The 24313-nt window shown below is 38.3% G+C and overlaps 1 protein-coding gene across 5 annotated transcripts in view; it reads left to right on the forward strand.

Annotated features, from left to right (window-relative positions):
* LOC100759343 (renalase) overlaps positions 1-24313 on the forward strand; it is a 273231-nt gene that overhangs the window by 211879 nt on the left and 37039 nt on the right. For 3 of the 5 annotated variants that reach the window (XR_003483509.2, XM_027406388.2, XM_027406390.2), the window contains exon 6: positions 12281-12456. Coding sequence is in view for 4 of the 5 variants with exons in the window: in XM_027406388.2 (XP_027262189.1) it covers positions 12281-12456 (176 nt within the window). In the remaining variant the exon portion in view is untranslated. Of the gene's footprint in view, positions 1-12280; positions 12457-16831; positions 17001-17405; positions 17458-24313 lie in introns of those variants that run through there. The other 2 variants (XM_027406389.2, XM_035441886.1) reach the window with 2 other exon arrangements.

Below are 24313 nucleotides of genomic sequence, written 5' to 3' on the forward strand. Positions count from 1 at the left end.
AGAAAATGGTGTAATTTGCATTGCAGTTTTTTAAAAGCTGATCTTTCCTTCCCAGTGATGGAAAAGCTCCTGAGGGCCATGTGTGGCACAGGGCCTGTGACTGTTTGGCTGCAAGCATTTGGTGCTATGGACTGAACTCAGTGTTGCCGATCTGTACTGATTACTCGGTAGATGGAGAAAGTTTGCTTTATCTATCCATACTCCATAGAAGATGAGAGCTGAATTACCCCTTCTTCATTCATTGATTATCTATGCAGTCAACAAATTTTGCTACATCCTGATATAGGTATCAGAAATAGAAAATATAAACCATAAAATATCAATGTAAAACAACAACGAAAATTCTCAAACATAAAAGAAATGAAAAGCACTGAACCAAAGATCGACCCAGTTTATGAAGAACTTTCTTTAATTACAGAAAATTAACTCCTGGTGAGGTCTGGATGTTGGTGAAGGACACTGAGTAAACTCCACCACAGACCCCAGGTGAAGTTCCTCCAGACAGTTGTAATCTGTATTACCACCGCATCCCACTCCCTTAGCACGTGAACCTCGATTTACAAACTCCTAAATCCAATGGGTCACCTTTATGTGAAGAATTGTTTAGAACAGCTGGATCCCACAGATTGGTGCACCAGCCTTCCTGAGTATTCTGCATGTGGGAGCTTATGCTCTAAGTGTGCAAATCACTGCCAGATGTGACATGTTTTAAAAACAGGTGTTTCGATACTTTTGCTATACAAAAATAATCTTTAGAGGGAATTTAAAGATGATTGTGTGTCTTCGGGTTTTTATTGCTGTGAAGAGACACCATGACCATGGCAACTCTTATAAAGGAAAACATTTAATTGGGATGGCTTGCTTACAGTTCAGAGGTTCAGTCCATTATCACCACGGTGGGACGCGAGGTGGCTTGCAGACAGACATGGTGCTGGAGAAGTACCTGGGAGTCCTATATCTTGCAGGTAATAGGAAGTTGTCTGAGACACTGGGCAGTATCTTGAGTGTCTATGAGACCCCAAGTCTCTCTCCACAGTGACACACTTCCTCCAACAAGACCACACCTACTCCAACAAGACCACAGCCCCTAGGAGTACCACTCCACTTGGGAGACATTTTCTTTCAAGCCATCCCATTGTGAGTGCTTTATTTCAATATAAATTGTTAAAAATTTTACCTAGTTATTACCTTAGATGAACTAATTGATTATGTAACTTAAAATGCTAAGATGTTATTTTAGTGATTTGTAATTTATTCCTTTGGGACAGGAAATATAAATATATGAATGGAAAACTATATAGAAAAAGTTGCAAGATGTTTTGGGAGGCTGGACATTACCCTTGTACATTGTTGAGCTGTGGATAGATTCGTGTTGTATTAAGTCCCAATTGCCAAGTGCAACCAACTCAATTAAATGAAGACTTCAACTACAATACCAACAAAAAATGTAAAACAAATAGGGCCTGACCTGTAAACTCATGTACTTCTCAGTCTACAGAAAAGACAAATAGATATTTTCACACAATGCAATAAACGTTGTCGGAGAATACCTTCTCCTTATATTTATCAGTGCCCAGTATGAAGTAAGGAATGATCAATACCACCTCAGTAATTCCAGTTCTCTGAAATGAAGAGAGTCCAGCTTGATAAAGCGGGGCTGTTGTTTGTTCATTTATTCATTTGTTTTGAGCATTTACTTTGTGACTAACCCCAAACTTCTCACTTTACATGGTTTTAATCTGCACAGTAACCCTGGACTTTGTCACCAAGACACAAAAAAGATAGATCACTGGGGGAAAGTGTGCAACTTCAGTTCACATGTGAAAACACTATTCAGAAGTAACCAGCTGAACTATAACTAAAATAAATGCACCAGGCATGTGAGCAAGAGGACTAAGACTAGGAAGAATGTGGCAACATGGAGAGTTCCAATGTGAAGGAAGTCAGCCAGCTGTGTCTGAATACTTCTAATGTTTCTTTTTAAACTTTCTCTACTTTTTATTCATTTGTTTGGTTGTCTGTCTGTGTATCATGTGCCTGGTGATACTTGAACTTGAGTTACAGGTTTCTTAGAATTGTTGGTTGCCATGCAGATGATGGGAACCGAACTCAGGTCCTCTGGGAAAGCAGCCAGTGTTCTTAACCACTGAGCCATCTCTCCAATCCCAGTGTGTTTACTATTCCTTGATTCAACAATTCTCCTTCTAGGGAATTTGCCGGACAGGTAGCTAAACAAAAGTACAAGAAAGAGATAGGAATTAGTTTATTTTGACTCCTGTGACAAACTGTCCTAGATTTGCACATGATTTATTAATAACAAATTGCTTCTAGTTGTGCAGGCTGAGAAGTGTGAGATCAAGACACAAGACACTTGAATATGTGACAATGACTCACTTCCCATCTAGACACTGTCATATCTCCTCATTCTCATTCCTTTATAAGGGCACTGAGGCCACTCACAGGCTCTGCTCTGTGACCTCTTCACCCCACTACAGTCACACCTCCCAATACCACCATGCTGGAGTTTAGATTTCAGTGTACAAATTTTGGGACAGACATTCAGTCTCTGGAAGAATAAACATGTTCATTACAAAACTGTTTGTAAGAGTATCAAGCTGTGAAAAAAAATGTCCATCTGTAAAAGATTAAAATAGTAAACTCTGGTAATCCCAATATTATTAAACTACATAGATGGCAATGAACTGATAGGAAGTTCTGTAATATTTTTAAAGTATACAAATCCAGTTCAAAAACCATCGCTTTAGCTGGCTTAATTTCCACTTTAATACTATGAGTAAGTATTCAGGCTCAAGTGTAGAATAGTTCTGAAAGGGAACCTGAGGAACCACTGAGAAGCATAGCTATTATTGGATAATGGAGCTGTCAGGTCTTGAGACAGAAAGTGACTTACCGCTTTTCCCTATTGACCATATTTGGATAACTTTTCATAGTGTTATCACTTAGACAAAAGCAGTTTAAAAACAAAGTCAATCCTATCCTATCTTCTTGTACTCACAATCTTATTAGACACTTTGATTTGCTTAACAATGTCATTTCAAAAATATGTCTGCCTAAACAATTTTGCTGTTGTTTTCTCTAGTATCAGTGCATAATATTGAATACCCAGTTGGAGACACAGAAACATCATGGCCAGCTGAGTCACTCTGCCAACGAATGTGGAAACAATTATTTCTAATGCAGTTTCAACTAATGTCCCTCAGATCTGGACAGAGGAAAGAAGGACCCAAGGTGTCTATGCTAAATGAACCATATATTATTTCTTAAGATAGAAGACTATTTGATATGTGAAGCAAGCTTGTTTCTAATTTGAACTAATACAAAAAAGAGGAAAAAAAGATAGAAGACTATAGTTAAGGATTTTCTGTAAGTCTTAGATGGTATGGCATAGTTTCCTACTAAATGTTAGATACAAACTTCTTTAGGAAAGGGAGCAAAATGCCAGTAAATGCCAGCTGTATTTCCTGTAATTTAAAAGACTGCCATTTCAAGTCTTATCATTTCCCCTTTCATGATATTTTATCTTTAAAACATCTTTAGGCATTTTATCTTTAAAAGAGAAGTAAAGATTTCTCAAGTAATCTTCGTGTCTGATTGCCTGCTGACAAGAATGTGATTTCCCTATTCATTTATGTTAAAATTGTTTGGGGAGCCATTTTCTTTCTCCTATCACTTCTTTGGAAATTGTGACATTTGTCTCCCAAATGAAGCTGCCCACTCCTCTCTCTTCTTCTGTTTTTACTGGACATTTAAACTTACTTAATTAATTAATTAATTAATTAATTAATTAATCAGCTGTTACTGATTAATATGAACAGATTCTACCTCTAGAGAAGCAACATGGAAGGAAACAATCACTATTTTCTCCCAAAAGATAGTGGAACAAAATGAAACAGGTAAAGAGGAAGCCCGTGAAGCCATCTTCTCTATGCCTAGTCCTTCAGAGAAGTGCTTATTCCCTGAACTTAACACTTCTGTTAAAACCATGAGCTTATGTCGGATTGATATAAATACTTGCCATAGAAATCCCTGCAGTAGACAAAGTTGGAAGCACTGAACTTGTCTGGGACATGACTTAGGGAGAGTGAGCCAAATTTTAGTATTTGGTTGATACTTTTTAAAGTAAATAAACCATGGAAGTGTTCCCTCTGTTCCTGATTTGGACCAACAGTAGGCACAGAACAACAGCATGTTGCCAAGGTACAGGATGCCAAGAGAGAATGCTATATGCACATTATTTTGGCCTGCTGGGAAAGTGAGGAAGGAGAGAGAGAGAGAGAGGCCTCAGAACATGTGTCAGTCTGCTGGAGTCCCTGTCTTTCTCCTCCTCCCCCACCACCATCATTCTCTCATCAAATAGAAAATAGAGCTTAAGTGGAGTTTACAGATATGATTGGCTTCCTCTCTGTTAGAGTTGGTGCTGGGTCCCTGGGTTGAATAGAAGAGAGCTGCATTGTTAAGAAAAGCACTTCCAGCAAGAGGATGAGGATGGCTGACAGTTCCACTCGAGTGGCGAGAGGGAAAATTACCAATGTGTGACTCTTGGCTTGCTTTGTAGTGCTTCAGACAAGTTCACACAGATGTTTTTCCCAAGCCATATACACTCATACCACCAATGCAATTCCATTTGGTGCATAACAGTTCTGCAACAACGCTGTACATGGGTTGTCTCTTCATCACCGAAATGTATCCTCCTGCATGCCTCTCCCATGTGTCTTATGCTGCCAGACACTGTACTGAACACACATGTGCCCATCTGCTTTTACCAGTGAAAAAAGAGAGTCATTTTCACCTATTTCCTTTTCCCTTGGTCCACAGCTATGTCTGCTGTTCCCTAATTGGCTCTAGTCCTCTGCTTGTCTCTCAGACGTGAAATTCAGAGCTGGCTTTTGGGGAACCCAATTTCTGTCCCTTGCCATTGACAAAAAAATAAAATCTACCAGATAAAAAAAAAATCTTTGATTCATTTGCATGTGAATGAGAATTTCAGCTTTTAGTGCAAAGAGAGAAAATGTGGGGACAGGAATCCTGTGGGACCTAAGAATGAACATGCCACATAGATTTCAGAACAGGGAATCAGCAATGACAAGGAGTAGAAAGAGACTGTAGGGTTATTTTCCCATGCATCCAGTTTCCAGGTAATAGTAAATGCTCTCTTTCACATCCCTTTGGGTTTCTATGACTACATTATAGCATCAATACAGGCTGGGAGCTAGCCATTCTCATTAACTGACTATTATTACCAAATAATACCAAGCCTTTTAATTATTGTGGCTTGTATAACATATTTAAACATCACAAAGTCTTCATTTGATTTTTTTCAGAAAAGAAAAATCATATGCTATCATTATTAAATTTTCCCTTTAGGCCTAGTTGTCAACACCCAAGTGATATTATAGAATTAATTCATTTGTTTTCTGAATAACTGTCCTTAAATATAGAGAAATCATCTTATTATTGAGATGTTTTAGTCAGTTTTTATGTAGTTCGCTTTTTTAATCAGATAATTTTCCCTTCTTACTTATAAGTTACTTGTTCATTTTTATCTTATTGCAATGACCAGAGCAATGTTAAATACTATTGTTGTTTCAAAAATCTTTGTTTTTAATGTTACCATGAGTCTACATTATTTCATTTTAAAATTCAATTAAAAAGTAAACAAAAATTCTATCTCATTTTGATAAAGTCTACTCTTTCATGTTCTCTTGTATTTCTCATAAATTTCTATTAAATGGCAATGAATATCTCCATTGAAATTGAAATCATCACACTTCAGTTAATTGTACCTATCAACATGATATATTATGGTAGATAAGTCATTGGAAAATCTGTGTGGTTCTTGATGCAATTTGTTCAGCCTTGGTGATCTCACTCTAGGCAAGAACTCTGCTACTGAACAATACACTCATCTTAATGAGAGACAGAGTCTGGTTTAGTCTCCTGGACCTGCCTTGAACTTCCAGGCTTTCTGCTTCAGCCTCCTGCCTGACTTGTGAACATCATGAATTTTCCCTATAGTCCTATGGAAGGATGGTCTATATTTTGGTACATGTACTTAGATCTGTAAATGTGGTATATGTGGTGTGGGTGTGCATGAAATCAACATTTTGTCACTGGAAATAAAAATTACCAGTAAAACAGCAGGTCCTGAAGTTGGGGTCAGGGTTTTCCTCTTAATTAACATAGTGTCTGTGTTTTCAGTTTCCTTTGTGTTTCTTGGTTGGCATTCATTTTCTTTTGGCTGAATAGGTTTTGATATGATTTCTTTTCCATAGCAATTGCTTTCTTTATTTTGTGATTTAAAGGCTTCTAGCTTGAGTCCTCCACTTTTAGGTCTTTAAGAGTTTCTCTGTATCTGATATGTGCTGTCTGTCAGAACAACACAGCTGCAATGTGTGCCTGTCTTCAAGTAGAATGGAAAAACACAGGAAAAGAAAGAAAGAAAGAAAGGAAGGAAGGAAGGAAGGAAGGAAGGAAGGAAGGAAGGAAGGAAGAAAAAAAGAAAGAAAGAAAGAAAAGTCTTCCCTGAGATGCCAAAACCACAGATTTACCCACAGGCAGATTTGGTGCCAGAATTCATTCTGCCAGCATACTTCATAAATCTAGTTAACATGGTCATAGACAGTATTACCCACAGTTATCTAGCAGAGATAAAAGATTGTGAAGGAATGCTTTAAGCTCAGACCTCAAAGAAATTGTAAGATAAAATTCCTAGGAACCTCCATCAAAATGATATGTGTGTGAATGTGTGTATACATAACATGTAAACATGGAAGTATATATTACATATAGGTCCATTAAAGCATACAAAGACATACACCTCCTTGGTCAGTAGTCATCCAAAATAATTTTAATTTATTTAATTATTTAAATTATAATTTTAAATTATAACCAATTTTATAAAACCTGAACATGTAGGAATAGCCTATCCTATGATATAAAATAACCTATTAAATATGCTTAAAGAAATGAAAGAGCACTAGTGGTATGCCTGAGGAGAAAGAGACTGACAAAATTGATCATGGAGATTCAAAAGGACTCAAATAAAATTTTTGCCAATGAAAAGTAGTGTAAGTTTGAAACTCAAAGCACAAATTAAACACAAAAATAAACAGATATGGGGAAACTGGTGAACTGATGAATAAATCAGAAGCAAAATATATTTAGAACTTAGCATAGAGAGATCAAAATAGGACAGATTTAAAATAGAAGACATGAGGATGGGATGAGGGTCTCAAATGTATTTAGTTGGATTCCCATGAGAATCAAATAGGAAGGACAAGAAGAAGAAAACACTGGGATAAGCAGAAGCTGAAGATAAAGCTGAGGCTTTGTGTTCTGAAAACCCAATGAGTTCACAGAAAAGTAAGCAAAATTCAAACTTCTGGAGATCTGAGGCAAACTGCAAAACAAGGCCATAAAAGAAAAATTACATGCAATGGCCTGAAGTCAAATTAAAGATTGATTTCTAGAAGCTAACCTACACTGGAATCATCTTTAAAAGAATAGTGACAACACTGTGTTTATTGTTATATGCCAACAAAACTCATATTTCACAAATGAGGATGGTGACTGTTCTGTGAAATCAGAACCTGGGAGTGATTACCTTCAGGGGGTGGGGCATCATTTAAGGAACTTTAAAATAAGATACTTTGGAAAGAGAAAATAAGCCTCATGGGAGATCTGCTATACACCAAAGAAGCTTGGATGAATATGAACGAGCTGGTGGTGGTGGACGAAGCTAAAGAGTAAAACTAATCCTGGATGATGGGAACACACAAACTAGAGCTGAGCTCAAGTATTATGGATTCTGATATCATTCAGAAAAGGGTAAATATGGATGTTGCCTTGCTTTTGACTTTAAAGATAATATGTGTACCAATATCTTTTGCAGTTGTAAATAAACATGTAAACTTCCAAACTAGGGGAAAATAGAATAAATAAGACTATGGAAGACATTGGTTAATTTATAAAAAAAGAGGTATTGCTGCACAAATGTGAGGCCCTAAGGTCACATCCCCAGCACCCACACCTGATGCCGAGTACTTCTGCACACACCAGCAATTGCAGTGCTGAGAGGTGAGACAGCTGGACCTGGGAGCTTGCTGCCTGACCAGTCAGGCCACCTGATGTGTTCCAGGTTTAAGGAAAGACTGTGTCTCAAAAACTAAGGTGTCAGTGATTGCAAAACACCCTGCCATCCACATCTTGTCTCCACACGTGTGCGCGTGTGTTCATGTGCACACACACACACACACACACACACACACACACACATGCTCACACACAATGCTCACACACACACATGCTCACACCTACTCCCAAACTAACACATACACTCTCACACCACACACAAAAAAGTAAAAAAAAAAAAAATGCATAACAAGATAACCTTTATAGAATTTTCAAACAGCAACCCACACTGAAAAAAAAACTGAAATACAAAGAAAAAGTAAGATTTCAACTCAAAAACAGTAAACTCATGGCCATCAAGCCAGACCTATATGGCAAAATTCCGAGAGAGTGAGAGAACCCAACTCCAGTAAAAGGTGGAAAGGTAACACATACAGAGTTTTATGAGAACGAAAGTAGTTACAATCATCTGACAGATGGCAGGGCTCCTAAAAATCAAGAGGTCAGATATTGCTTGTAAGGTAAAATTGCTACTTACAGATAGCCTTAGATGATTCAACTCCAGTGAGTTGGTTGCAAGACTATCATTTTCTTTGAACAAGACAATAGTTGCTGGATGGAGGGTTTACTGAACAGACCCAGGATTCCTTACCAGAGTCTTTTACAATTGTGTCACTGTAGGTCAAAGGTGACAGCCTACCATCCTGGGCAAGCTAAGTTGTATTGAAGATGGCAACCTTGAAATCCCCATGACACAAGTTGCATACAGAAAGGGTTTTATTTCTGCCTTCCTGACTAGCACTGATCTCTGTCTTTTCCCATGTGTTTTTTGTTTGTTTTGTTTTTTAATATTCAAGAACTCAAGTCTCTTACCCCTCATTCAATTAATATCTTTCCAAATAAGAAATCTGAGGCACTATCATGCACTAATTTTCTTAGGTACCTTTAAAAACGTTCAAAGGCTTAACCAAGAGATTTAACCAAGAGCTCATCTTGTTCAGACTCTCACTGTAGGGATCTCTATTACGATAGCCTACAAATGGAAAGCTAAATGTTTTTATCGCTTTTGCAAGACAACTCTTTCATTTAGGCAGAACTTGGCAATTAGAATTATAAGCAGAACCATGTTTTCAATCAAAAATTATTTGCTTTCTTGGGTTCTTAGTGTTATCATTAGGCTTTCCTATTGATGTTGAAGTACTTTCTTTCATCTAGCAAACTAAAAAGGCAGAAGACACCTAGAGACCAACACCCAAGATTGTTTTGACCACACATGTACATGTATGACCACATGTGCACAAACACATACATACACAAAAGCTAATTGAACAGCCCAAAATCAATGAGGTCATTTGACAGATTTTAATGCAACATCTAGATCACATTTTACCAACACAATTCAGTTCAAATTTTGCTTTCTGTATTAACTTTTTAAGTAGCTTGCAAACCAAAGGTGTCATCATGATAATGCCACATATATGTATCACTGCATAGCTTTTGTTGGCCCTGTTACTGCCTTCTCCATCCTATCTCCTCCATTTTTTCTAGTTCCCTGTCTTACCAAGCAAAAGTCCCTTTTATACATTCTAGTAACATATACATATATGTGTTTACCCATGTCTACAGTCTGTGTGTGAAAGAAAACGTGATATTTTGTCTTTTCCTCCATTGCCATCTCTTGTCTCTCCCCTTTAGTCCTAACTCCTAGTAACACATTTGTTGTTCTTTCTGATTTCCTGTTCCCACATCTTGGTTGTGTTTAAACTCCAGTTGACTCTTTGTATTTTCTCTTTTCACTTTAACTTCTAAAAGTGCTTTTTAGTTTGGAGATTGGAATCATTTTTTAAAACTTCTTCTTTAGTCTCAATTTTAATATAAATTCTCAAAATTTGTTCATTTCCAAGAACAAAAAGTAACCAGGCTATTCTCTGTACTCTCATTTTTATGCAAGAAGCATTTCAATTTGAGTTTAAGATTCCTTTTTGTATTGCTCTCCTGCTAGAAGATGACTATTGTAAACAAGCAAAACTTGTCATGTACCATTACTAGTCTTCGTGACTGGAAGAGAGCACCTCATGATGCTCAGTGCATATCTGGCATTTGGGTCCCTTTAAAGCCTGCAAGGAGGACTCTCTTCTCCTGCTTCCCAACACTGATGAGGTAACTTTCTGTCTCCGGAAAGATTTGGTACCACATAATGGAGAATGGCATTGTACCCCTCCACTGTGAACAGGCTTCATGAGTTTTTTAACTGATATATAATAAATTTATTAACTGACATGTAAATAACACATGCTATCTTAGGTTTTTTTTCCTGTTGTTGTGATAAAATGCCGTAGCAAATGAACTTAAATAAGGGAGGGGTTATTTTGGCTCACAGTTCGGGGTGCAGTCCATCATAGTGGGGAAGTCATGGAAGCAGGGATTTAATCAGCTGGTCACACTGCATCAGCAGCAGAAAGCAAAGAACAGTAACCACAGGTGCACAGACAGCTCTCACGTTTTAACCCATCAAACCGCAAAGGCAGCATGACAAAGGTTTCTTATTGTGGAAACGTTCCCTGAAAGAATTGCAGTTTTGCACTAATGAGTCTTTCCCTCTGTGCAGGATCAGTGAAGTCTACACTCACAGGATAAAGACTCAGCATGCCCAAGGAGTCTTCTCCGTTGCTTGGTTAGGTTGTCCGAGTTCCAGTGAGGCGAATGGTGAATGAACGGTGGATAATCTGATTCCCCGTTGAAGCACAGTATCCCCTCTGGTCATATCCCAACCTCACACATGCGATGCATGTGTGGGAATTGATGGAAACACTCATTGTGCTCTGAAGGCCTGTAGCATTTTGAGACTATTTCTTGTGATTATCTTTTAAAATCCCTCAGCCAGAATTCCTTGAGCTGAGTGAAATGGGAAAATGAAGTACCTTTATTAAGAAATAATTCAAGGTTATAATTTGAGCAACACCTAGGAATGTTGCCTTTTAAGCTGATTTATTGCCTTCATCCTGTATCTTACTTGAAGCATCTACTTTGTATATTGTTTTATTACATTATCAGCCTAGGTGGGTACAAGCTTAAAAAATTAAATCTCTTAAATGTAGAGAGACCAGCTGGGTATATGCCAAGTGATCTGCTTGTGCCATTCAACCTTTTATTTTTGTATGTAAAATTGAACCAATGTATCTCAAAGAGTATGACCTCTTATAATATAAAGGTAGAAACATTTAGAATCAAGCTGCCAATCCATCAGCGCCATACTACATAAATTTATTCTTCCTAACTTTCTCGTCAATATTATTTAAACCAAACTCATTTTAACATTCTTTCCAAGATTATATTTTCTAATGCCTCGGTTTCCTAAATGTCTTTAATTTCATGCTTTATTAATTACCTTATGTTCTTCTAAATACAGGCGCGCATACATTTTTGTGATCATGAAAATACAGCAAAAACAAATTCAGTGACAAGTAAAAATGGGAAGTTATAGATGGGACAGACTTTTACTTCTTTTGTCAACTAAAAGATAAAGTCTAGTGGCACAACTATACTCTTGCCACTTAAGAGGGGGAAGGGGATGATCTCAAGTTGAAGGCTAGCCTGGGCTACATAACACAACCTTGTCTCACAAAGGATACAAGAAATAACATTAGGAGGAAAATTCTTATTTCAAAGAGATAATTTTTTCAAGGTGTTAAACATAATGTATAATAGTTATAATTTTAGTAAAATATTTTCCAGTCTTCCTAACATAAACATATTTCTGAACATCCATTTCATTCCCAGAACTTAAGAAAATAGAACATACACAATATATAAAAGGCTTACAATTTGATAATAAGAGTAGTAAAAAATACCAATGATTTTAACTGTACCCAGAGCAGGAGGTTCTTGTCGTCTCTTCAAGTTTCATAGAAAGACCTGAAATCTTGCTTTCTAAAGCAGCGTGTCTTCCACCTCCCTTCCTCCCTAGAAGAGCTAAAGCTGCTTCAGAAACAGCCTCATGTATGCTGGAGCCATCAGTCTGTTTTTCCTTTGGTTATTTTGATCACTTTCTAACTTCAGACTCAAACACTAGGCTGTGCCTCCAGGTTCCCCACTTTAAGACGCATCTCTTTTTCCTCTCACACTACAGAGTCATCAGAATTTGGTCCATCCCTGGTGATCCACACCACTGTCCCATTCGGAGTTACACACATGGAGCACAGGGAGGAAGATGTGCAGCAGATAATCAGCCAGCAACTGGAAACCATTCTGCCGGGTTTGCCTCAGCCGGTTGCTACCAAATGCCAGAAGTGGAGGTATTCACAGGTAATCAGAGAAGATAGTGGGAAAGCCTGGGCGTTTTCCGGCACAGCTAGCAGAACTGATGTCACTTTGTATTCTTCACCATTCTCTAGTAGGAGAAATGAATGATGGCATCTTGGAAGTTGATGTCGGTTTGTCAGACACACACGTAATTTCTGTAGGTGCCATTGTCCTGCTATTTCTCAATGAGATGTTCATGTCACTTCTACCAGTTTTTTCCACGTCCCAGCGCACCCTGAAATTCTGGGGTTTCCTACGAAGGCAAGACAGGCTGTATATCCTAAAGGAGCTGTTTCTCTGGGGGGTTTCCGAATTGACACTGTGTCCGTGTGGTAGCCCCTTTATCTACCTGGATTTCTGCAGTATGTCACATCAGCATTGTGTGCAGAGTTAGTTGCCAGCATTTTCTTTTTTACTGAGTTTTTACTTCAGTTTGAGTAGTGACAGCAGAGATCTTTCATGAGTAACTCTAGAATACTGAACTGAGCTGCCTTCCAGGGTAAGCTTATCATTCTTCTAGGTCAGCCTTAAAGCTCTTAATGCAGAGTAAATCTTGACTTAAACGCACAAACACTTTTTACTGGAGTTGGAATACTGTTCTCGGAAATGTCTTTGGGTCTGTAAACTCGTTGTGAAGTCATGTGGGGGCCAACTAAGCAAAGGTCGGATTGAGTGAAGATGAAAAGCTGCAGAGACCTGTGTTTTCCCCCTAGGGTTTCTGAGCCCATTGATGAACAGATTTGTGAGCACTATTGGTTATCCAAGCTGTAAGACCTTCAGAAAAAAAAAAGTGGTGTTATGGGAAATCGCAGCAGATTTTGTATGTTTTAACGGGCCATCCAAATTAGAGGAAATAGTAAATTACTCACTAAAATATTGCAGCAGGTCTGTGTTTACCCGTATCTGCTCAAGTTAAATTATACAGTGAACCTTTGGGGAAAATATTTACTTAAGCATGTCATAGTCACTTTAGAAGACTTTGCTCTTTCCTTTTAAGAGCATTGAAAAATCTCAATAGCTAGTGTCTCTAAATGATGGTTAACTCAATTTTAGGTTGACTTGAAAAAGAAGCCAGGGAAAGAACCTTGTGATAATTTGAAACTGAGTGTATTGAACTATATTGTGGTAATTTGAAGCTGGTATATTGTACTTAAGTCATTTTGCCTATTGTAAATACTGTAGCACAAAAAATTAAAAGACCCAGAGACAGATATTGGGGTTCAAACTTCAAGCTGAAGATCAGAAAACAAACCAGCCAGGCACTAGCTCTTACCTCTACCTCAGACTGAAAGGCAATCCTGGCTCCACCAAACCTTAGACTGCAATCCCAGACTGCCATACTGTCCTCAACATGGCTAGAAATCCTGAGACTGAATGTGACTGGAGAATGAATGCCAGCTCTGAGACCCGGTTCCTATCTTAAATACCTCCACAATGTTGGGATTAAAGGCATGTGATCTCAGCACTTGGGATCAAAGGCATGAGCTCTGTTACTCTTCACTCTAGTGTAGACTATGGTGGCCTTCAACTAACAGAGATTGGTCTAATCCTCTTAATCCTGACTCCTGGGATTAAAGGTGTGTACCACCACTGCCTGATCTCTGTAGCTTGAGGTTGCCTTTGCTTTCTGAGTCCTTAGGCAAGCATTCATGAATCATGAATAATGAATCACCACAAAATACACCTTTAAAAGAAGAGTAGTTTGTCAAGTTTCTTCTTGTGTTTTTCTCATAAACAATTTACTAGTAGACAAAAACATAGTTTGTGAATCTACTCATTTCTTATAATTCATAATATTCTAAAATTAACCTTGTCCTAACCATAAAAAACGTTGTACAATATCACAAAAGTTAATCAAATTTAATCAAGAGATTATTTTGAACACAATGCATATCCCAAACTCTAGCAATGGTTTTAATTGTAATTTAAATGTTGTAATCATTCCACTGCATTTACAACTCTGTAGACTTGGAAGCTATACTGGCTGCAAAGCCTGCAAGGAGACAAGCTATTATTCAGGCTTTAATGCCTGCATTTCCATTGTTCATACACTTCTCTAGGGTCTTGAATAGCAATCTACAAAGAGTAACATTGTTATCCGTGGTGAACTTCTCACCTATACACATTAGAAAAAAGGAATGGCCAATGAAAGGTCAAGCAACTTGAAATAATTTACTTACTTTTAGGTATTCTTCTCAAACAGTATGTCCCCAGTGCTTCTCAATGGTCCATCTTAACCTCTGGGATTTGACAGAAAAGTGTGTGCCCTCTAAGCCTTGCCATCATGGTACAAGTGGCCTTGCTTCAACCAATCAGCATTCATTTGTGTGAAAAGTTGGACATAATACAGTATTAAACTGATAAGAAGAAGAATGTAAAATAGAGGCACACAAAAGAAGAACAAGGGGGCTACATTTTCAGTGCCCTCTCCCCCATGTTCTGAGCAGAGACAGAGCTTTTGAGGAGGAAACCCCACCATTTCTGTTTTGACTAGGTCCTACCATGTTCCTTCTCCTTGTCTCTCCTCCCTTGCCTTCCTTCTGTTCTCCACTCATCTCATTCCTTTTCTTCTCTTTCTCCAAGAAACAAAATGCCAGAGCCCTCCTCACCTTTATATTATGGAAGTTTCTGTAGACTATAGAGCTAGAATCTCTGTCCCAAACAGTGCTAGGTAATGTGGATTCCCTATTCTAGAGCCTGCAGGATCCACACTTTCTCTCCATCAATTTCTTTTCTTCCTTTTCTCCTCTTTTGAACTGTATCTTGGCACTAAGTTCCAGGAAGGGGTAGAGGGACTGGGCTCAAAGCTGGGTAACTCAAAGATATGATCTTATTTAATGTCAGAAGTTGACACACAATTGGAATAGCCAAAATGTAAAAGCTTGATAACATATAACACTAGTGAGGGCAGAGCAGCAGTAACTCTCACTCATGACTTGTGGGAATACAAACTAGTAGAGTCATAAGTAGACATGTCAGTAGCTCCTTAGAAAGCCAGACAGTTGGGAAAAATGGAAAAACTGGCTAGGCTAGCAAAGATTTTTCAGGTATTGGAAATATTCTGACTCTATAATAGTAAATTACATTACATATTTGTCCTAATCCATAAATATACAATATTGAAGATGAATCCTAATATAAGCGATAGAGTTGGAGTATTTTATTTTCCTCATTGTTATGACAAAATACCAATATAAAAACAGTTTAAAGAAAGGACAGGGGCTTGGGAGGTAGGATCATGGTTTGAGGAACAGTACAGTAGAGATGGCTACAGGAGCATAAGCCAAATAATACGTTCCTGCAGTCAGAGAGCAGAAAGAATGAATACTGATTCTCAGAACTCTTTCTCTTTACCCTCTTAATTCAATTAAGAACCTCAGCCACTGTGAAACTTCTACCCACATTTAGGGTGTGTCTTCTCTGCTTAAACATCTCCGGTAACACTTTCACAGGCACACACAAAGATGTATCTCTTAGGCAATTCTAAGTCAAGACAATGAAAGACCAACCATCATGGGATGATAGGACATGTGAATTTAGATTCATTAATTTCATTAGCTCACAGATCTAAAAGCTAACAGACAAAACAGCATTGTACTGGTCCCCGTGAAGGCCCCATTGGCTAAGTCACCCCATGGTGCATCATAGTAACAAGAGAGAGCAAGCATGAGAGATGACCTGGGGATGGGGATGCATGAAGCCAGAATCAGAGTTGGGGGAGCTCAATTATGACAATGACTCTCACAAGAAGGAGCTCAGAGTCCAACAACTATCCCCAACCACCCACCCGGCTCCCACTGAACTCCATCTCCTAAATGTCCTAATGCTGCCACACAAGGAACATAGCTTCCAGCAGCATGAATCCCTGAAAGACACCCAGAAACTATATCCACACCAAAACATTTACCTTAAAAAGTACCCATAAGAATAATACATATACATATTTTAAAAATCCATCATCAAACCCCAAATAAGTCATATAAACACATTGTGCTTTAAAAGATTCTTGAGCCTGCTAGTGTTATCCCACTGTAATCGTGAGAAAACAAAGGGTCAGGGAGGAAAAATTAACTTCCTTATGCTCCCATGGATAATAATGGCATCGTGGACCATAGATTCATCAAAATACTCCTCCCTTTTGGGCAGCTAATCATTCACAGGTTCGAAAGATTACGATGTGAACATCTTTGGTAAGGGCTTTATTTCTTTCAGTCACACCATCTTTCCTCTGGTTCCTCTGGCGGATCCTTCTAAGGTCCCACATAAAATCTTAAGGGAAAGCATTGGCACTTCCAGGCTCCAGCTGCTATCTTAAAGAAATTGGGGGGGGGGTATTTGTACATGGGGAGCAGTTTCTCATTTTCCTGTTGTTCTCCAGGCCCATTTCCATCTCCAGCGCATGTTCACTTGCCTATCCCATAAAGAACGCCTTCAACATCACCAGTTTCCCTTCCGAAACCAGAGAGACCAGTGTCTGCTGAGGCTCTAAGACTCTAAATTGAATTTTGTCTTAAACAACATAGTGGTACATTTTTGCGGGTGCTGCAAATGAAGGGAAAAAATGTGTTTGGACAAGTTGGCAACTGTTCCGATGGTTCTCATCTAGGGTTTGGATAAAATTCCTCAGCTTCTGGGTTTGGGTTTAACTTAAGAGAGCAGTGGCAGATTTTCTAAAATGCTTCTCATTTCTTCCATTCACATCAATTTCCCCTCCATAATTTCAGTGTTTATCCAGTTAATGTAATTTGGTGTTTGTTTAGTCCATACAGCATTTCATTAAGGGTTCTGAACAAGTTGGTTATTTTAACACTTTTAACAGAAAAACTATCACTGAAAATGCCTTTCCACATAACCTGACATGGGACACTCCAGTGTGCCACTGAGTCTGCTGCTGGCCCTGCAGCTCACCTGCTGCCCTCACTACCACTGCCCCATGCTTTCCTTTCTTTCAGGGTCTACTTTGGAGACTCCTTAAGCTGTTGCTGGTGACTGGTTGGTATTGAGGTACAACTATGATTTTCCCCATCCTTCTTTGTTTTAAAAAAAAAAGTGGCTTTTTCTGACATTTTTCTTTAAACACTCTGAGTTGCCTTTATCATTATTATTGCTATTATTTTTTGTTTTTCCAGATAGGGTTTCTCTGTGTAGCCCTGGTTATCCTAAAACTTGCTCTGTAGACCAGGCTGGCCTCAAACTCAGAAATTTGCTGCCTGCCTCTGCCTCCTGACTGATGGAATTAAAGGCATGTGCCACTACTTATTTTTACAAATTGCCAAACACCAATGAGATTAGGAGAAGAATTTTAGAGCACAGAAAGGTAGTCAGTTGACATATTAGCATCTTTGGCAAAATAAATGAATGAATTAGCCTGTTGCACAGTCAAATTAGTTATCAGTACAGTGATTTTTTTTTATCACTTTGGTTGTGCCTCTGCTGCACAGAATAGAAAATAACCACCAGACTGAAGATGTGGCAGCCAGAATGGGGAAAATAGCTTTTTCTAGCTATACATCTGACATCTCTAATGTGCAAAGAACCTTAAGAATTAAGCACCAATCAATAACTGAGCAATTTAACTGAACAGACAGTTCTCAAGAAAAGAAAGAAAGAAAAGAAAAGAAACACAAATGGCAATAAATATTTGAAGAACTGTTATTAGCCATTGAGGAATTACAGATTAAAACTGCCTAGATCTTGTGTCACCAAAGTCAGAATGGCTATCATTAAGGAAACAGATGACATTAAGTCTTCATGAGGGTGTTGGGGAGATAACCCTGTACACACTGCTGGTGGGAATGTAAACTGAGGCAGCTACTGTGGAAGGCAGTGTGGAAGCTCCTCAAAAAAATGAAAGTAGAAGTACAATATGACCCAGCCATTCCACTCAGCTATCTACCTGAAGCACTAAGAGAGAACACTACAAAAATACTTGTACAACCATGTTTACAGTTATACTATTCTTAACTGCTTTTAAAAAAAAACAAGCATAGATGTTTATCAACAGATGAACAAAAAAATTGACACATATACACAATGGTAATTTTGTTTAGTCATAAAGGGAAATAAATCATGACATTTTCAGAAATATGAAGGCAACTACTCAGTCTGTATGTACTGGCATGTAGATGTTTTCATGCCTGACCATTTAGTATTCAGTAACCAGTTGGTGTTCTCTTACCTGGCAAGGACCGACTCTCCAGCTCTCAGAATTCCTTAGTTGCCTATAGTTCTTTGTGTAGGGTTGAAGCCTTGTGACCTTTACCCCACCCACATTAACATCTCTATCAATGTCATCCTGTTCAGCTCATGTTTAGGCAGACATGTTTATGTATGTGATAACAATTTATGTAAATGAGACCATGAATTTGAAAAAGAACCAGGAGGGTAAATGCAAAATTGGGGGGGGGGAGAGGAAGTATAATTGTAATCTCAAAAAAATAAAAATAATTTTTAAACTAACAATAGCAAATCCTGTTGCTCTAATTTAACAAAAAGCTATTCTAGAATGGAAGGAAAATGCAATTAAAAAAAAAAAAAGAAAGAGAAAAAGAAGCCAGTCTCAGAAAGGCTGTTATGTTTTCCCTCATATGTAGACTCCGAATCTAACTTTCTGTTTGTATGTGTGAGAGAGAAAAGCTGTGGGATTAGAATGGAAGCTATGAAAGAGTATGAAGAGGACTTCACTAAGAGGCAAGGGGGGGGTGAAATACACGAGGCAGCAGAATGCACACTATTAAGGGAATTAAGGGAACAAGCAAGAGGGTGGCAAATGAGGAAGGATAATGGGGACCAGTGATTGTATGGTTTGGGTGAGAATAGCCCCTGTAGGTTCATATGTTTAAGGTAAAATGATATGTATCTATGAGAATTCCATGACAGCTACTACTCTGTGATCTAGTAAAAAATAAAGTAAACTGTCTGTGCACTTGAATACAAATGCTGCATACAGGTATGAGGTTTTTTGAAGAGCCTGAAATCCCCCCATGAACGCAGAGTTAGGAACACTGTAATACACTGTGTCATACTATCACAGGAATGCTGTAAATATACCACTACTGTTGGAATAAACCAAGAGCTCTTCAAAAGTTAGTTTTTTACATACCATTGCCATCGCAGAACTATGATACAGCAATCAAAAGGTGTTAAAAGCAAATTCAGCCTTTGCTGGTCTTTGGTAGAACCTTAAAGGACCCACAGAGTCCTAACATCAGCAGAGCTTTCAGAATCACATACCACCTGTCCTGGCTAGTTTTATATCAACTTGACACAAGCTAGATTCTCCAGAGACAACGGAGCCTCCATTGAGAAAATGCCTCCAGAAGATCATATAGGCAAGCCTCTGGGACATTTTCTTCATTAGTGGTTGATGTACGAGGGCTCAGTCCATTATGGATGTACTACCCTTGAGCAGGTGGTCCTGGGTTCTGTAAGAAATCAAGTAGAGCAAGCCACGGAGAGAAGCCTGTAAGCAGCATTACTCCATGACCTCTGTATCAGCTCTGACTCCAAGTCCCTACTCTGTTTGAATTCCAGTACTGGCTTCTGTCAAAGATGGACTAAGATTTAAAAATGTAAACCAAATAAACCCTTTCCTCCCCAGCTTGCTTTTTGGTCGTGATGTAGGTGGTAAGACACCACTTGCATAAGATCCTCTGGATTTCCTCTTTGTGCCCTTCATCTTCCGTAGAAACAAGACAACATGTAGGCTCATTTTCTTTCCTCTTTTCCTCACCCTTCCATTCATATTCCTACCTTTGACACTGTGCTTTTGTCTATTCAGACAAGGAAGTATTTGCCTATTTCAACAGAAAGTCCTTGTTAGAAGGCATAGGAGAGAAAAGAGGAACTGCGTACTAATGCAATGCTAGAATTCTCCTTACAGATTTGATTTGGAAGGGCCAAGGCTGTGTGCACAGAATTACATTTTTCTCCCATGGGGATAATTTCTGGTAGGTGATTGTGTCTGATTTCAAGACTGAACTGGTAGGAGTCAATCCATGTTTTCTCTTCTACTTCAATATGCATTTTCTATTGTTACCTTCAGTAAGTTGAAAATGCAAGGTGGTGCCATCTCTTAAGGATTGCTTTTCCTTCAGAGTAGTCAGTTACGTTGACAAACCACACCCCCTTTTCAACCAAATTGGGCCTTTCTCATGTCAGCTTTCCTTTTTATAACAAACTGTTGCACATCATCAACTTACAACTGTTGCACATTCCTCTTACAGCTCTGGAGAGCCCAGTGCAAGGTTAGTTAGTTTTACCGCTTTGGGTCCATGATGAGTAGGCCATCACAATGGGATCCTGTGTCAGAACACAACCACTCAGTCCAAGAGAGAGCAAGGGAGACAGGAGGAAGTGGCTGAAGACCCACAACCCTCTTCAACAACACATCTCTGGTCACCCAAGGACCGACCTTCCTTTTGCCCTCACAGCTTAGAGCTCCTGCCACTTCCCATGGGACCATTTTGAGGCTCAGTTCTTTTATACATGAATCTTTAGGGGACATTTAAGATATAATCTATCACATTTTGCAAGCCTATCATCTGATGAATCAACTCTCTGAAATTAGACGTTGTGGTTGATATTTTAGAAACAACAAAAGTCATTTGATCTTCTTAATGAAATAGATTGTCAACTTGATAATTTTGTTAGATTTTTAAGTAAAACCTATAGCTGACCTTTATCCAACTGTTTTAATGTAACTCATAAGCTAATTTTGAAAGCAATTTAAATTTATCACCCATGAAAGACACTATCTAGTGCAGATCACAGATTTAAATACGTGGCTTTCTAGCATGAGTGCTCTGAAAGATAATTGTCAATTTTATTTATCAAAGAATAGTATGTGTTTCTTTCCATAATAAAATCACTTTCTCTTAATTATTCTGTCACTTGTATTGTGACTTTTCTTTGACATGAGTGCTTTATGATTCCTAGATTTTTAATAGTATGTTGTAATTATGATCTTGAAACTCTGAAGTCAGAGTGACTTGGGTTCTCACCTGGGTTGTGTGTGTGCCTTTGAGCAAGGTGATTGCAGCTCTAAGCATCAAAGTCCTCATTGGTGAAAAACAATGGCTAAACTTACTCCATGAAGTTACAGTTAGGTGAAGATAGAGAACACCAGAAAACATGCAATGCAGACACTGCACAGAGAGCGCCTTCTTACTACTCTGACTACACTAGTGAGGGCAGGAAGAGTGGCCACGCAGGGGCTGTGAAATGTTCCCCTTACTACAGTTTGTTGATTACCTCTCATCACACCACACTTTTCCTCTTATTTTCTAACTCTCTTCTTTTTGGGAATATCTCTCTTCTCTATTTACTCATATACGTAAATAGTTCCAAAATGGGATGCTCCAGAACTGATTTGATGCCAAAGGCTTTGAGATTTAGCCACAGCCTATAAGGAACTGTGGGACCGCATCAAAATAGGGCAAGTGACAGTAGAAGAATGCTGTCTTTATCAGTTTTTCATTTTTTAAACTTGAAAATGTTCCTGCTGTTTGCCATTCTCCTAAACTGACTTTTACATTTTTTGGTGTTTGATAAATTTAACACATTTGTGTCTTGAACCAACATTTCCTGGCATAGAATTATGGCCACAGAGCACTCTTGTTTATATACCATATGTCCATAGACCTTTGGCATATTGGGAGAGGTAGCCCATGGTGTGAGCTAATCTAGCAACAACAGGAAGCCTGGCAACTGTCATTTTAAATGTTCCATTGAGTCATCTCCCACATAACTGGCCATTTCCTTCAGTTCCTTACGACAACGCATGCAATAATATCATTCAAAAAATATCATCCTTGATTTAGGAATGTACAGCCACAGTTTAATTGAAGTTTATACTGTTAAATATGTCATCTTTTTGCAAAATTCCATAACGTATGAACTGTTAAATGTTTGAACACATGTACATTTAATGAAGTCATTTTTTTCTCAGGCACTACTGGGACTCACCCTGCCATTTAGTCATTATCACACTTACTCAAAATAGCTAAATTATTTTAAATAGCAATACTTAATAGGAAATGTTTTAAATGTCTAATGAAAAGAAAATGTCATATATTGCATACATTCATTTTCATCTGAACCCAGTATTAAAACTAGATGGTGGATGCTATTGCACTGGTGTGGACACACTAGAAGTAGCTCCTGTTCCAGCAGTATTTATTGAAAATTAAGTCTAGTTTATCTATTTAGAGTAAAGATTAGTGTTGTGCTATAAAACTAACAAGTTTAGTTGATAATACCTATTTATACTACATTAGGAATTAGTAATATATATTCATGTTTTCATCAATACACATTTGTTGAACTCTAGCTATGCATCAGTCATTGTACTGGATTCAGAGCCATCTCTCATCCATCAGGCAGTTTCCATACAGTCAATCAGAAAGGGTGACCACTGAGCATACAGTCAAGGTGAAGTACAGTACAACACGCAAAGTGCTATTTGGAAGCCCAGAGCAGACTGGGAAGAAATCATAAGAAACAGCTTCTGAAATCATTTTAGCTGTGTATTCCAGGATTGGAAAAGGCCATGATAGCAGCAGAGTGTTCCAATAATACATGAACTTTTATGAGAGGGAGGGAAGAGATAGAAATAGATAGGAACATATATATATAATTTAATATATATATGTCTACCCCCTCCAACCCCCCTCCATTCCTTTCCCCCTTCTCCCCCTTCCCTTACATTCTTCCTCTCCTCCTTCCCTCCCCCCATTCCTCCCTGCCCTCCCCCTTCCTTTCTCCTCCCTCCATTCTTTTTCCCCCTCCCTTCCCAACTTATTAGTCCCTTACCTGGTGTAAGTCACAGAGATCTGTATATAACTCACTCCTTTACCTGCTCCAAGAGACTTGGATTCTTCTCTAGCACATAGGTAAGTGAGTTAAGGATTGGAGAGCTCCAGGACCATTACAGTTCTAGGATGAAAAAAAAAAAAAACTGGAAACAAACACAGCCCCATTTAAAGGCTGGTCCTTTTCTGTGCTTTTTTTAACTGCTGGCATTTTTTTTAGTTCTAGTCTTTCCTCTGAAGTGGCACATTGTCATCCATTCTTCCTGTCTTAGAAGTAATCATATTAGCATTTATACTCTGATTTTAGACAGTCCTCGTCTACTGTTCCCATCTGATGCTCACATCAGTCCTGAGATGAGGAAGTGAGTATTATCTCTGCTCTACATGAGAAAACTCAGGTTTCTGATGCATGCTGTGCCTGTAGTGACATAACTAGTTAGCAGTGAGACAGAAAGGGAAGCTCTTCACTTTAGCCCATGTTTCACGTCCTCTTAAGGATGAGCTGCAAATGGACCAGGGACATAAACCTTAAGCTGTAAAGTTTCTAACTGAAAACATAGGAAATAATATGTATGACCTCTGGTTTTGAGAGAATTTTTAGATAGGATGGGAAAAGCACAAACTATTAAAAAAGGAAATGATAAGTTATATCTAATGTATATTAAAAACAATATCCTTGAATTCTCCATAAGGAGAATGAAGAGATGGCAGAAAAAAGGAAAATGTTAGAAAAGCTAAAATATTAGTTTCCCAAATATATAGGGAATTCTCACAAATCAGTAATTAAAAAAAAACAAAAATGCAAATGATTCAATTAGTTAAAAGTGGGCAAAAGACTTGAAGAATATGACACTAAAGAAGACATTTAGATTTAATCACTGGGTCATGAAAATTTTACCCAAGAATTATATACATTGTTGAAAGAAAGGAACTATGACCTAAGTGAACTGAAACATGCCATGAATTGGAAGACAATTAGACCTGTCACAGGCACTAATACCCAAAGTGATGCTCAAGTCTACTGCTCTATGTATCCAGATCATACTTGC

This window comes from Cricetulus griseus, chromosome 3, assembly GCF_003668045.3.
Source record: "Cricetulus griseus strain 17A/GY chromosome 3, alternate assembly CriGri-PICRH-1.0, whole genome shotgun sequence".
Lineage (NCBI taxonomy): Eukaryota > Metazoa > Chordata > Mammalia > Rodentia > Cricetidae > Cricetulus > Cricetulus griseus.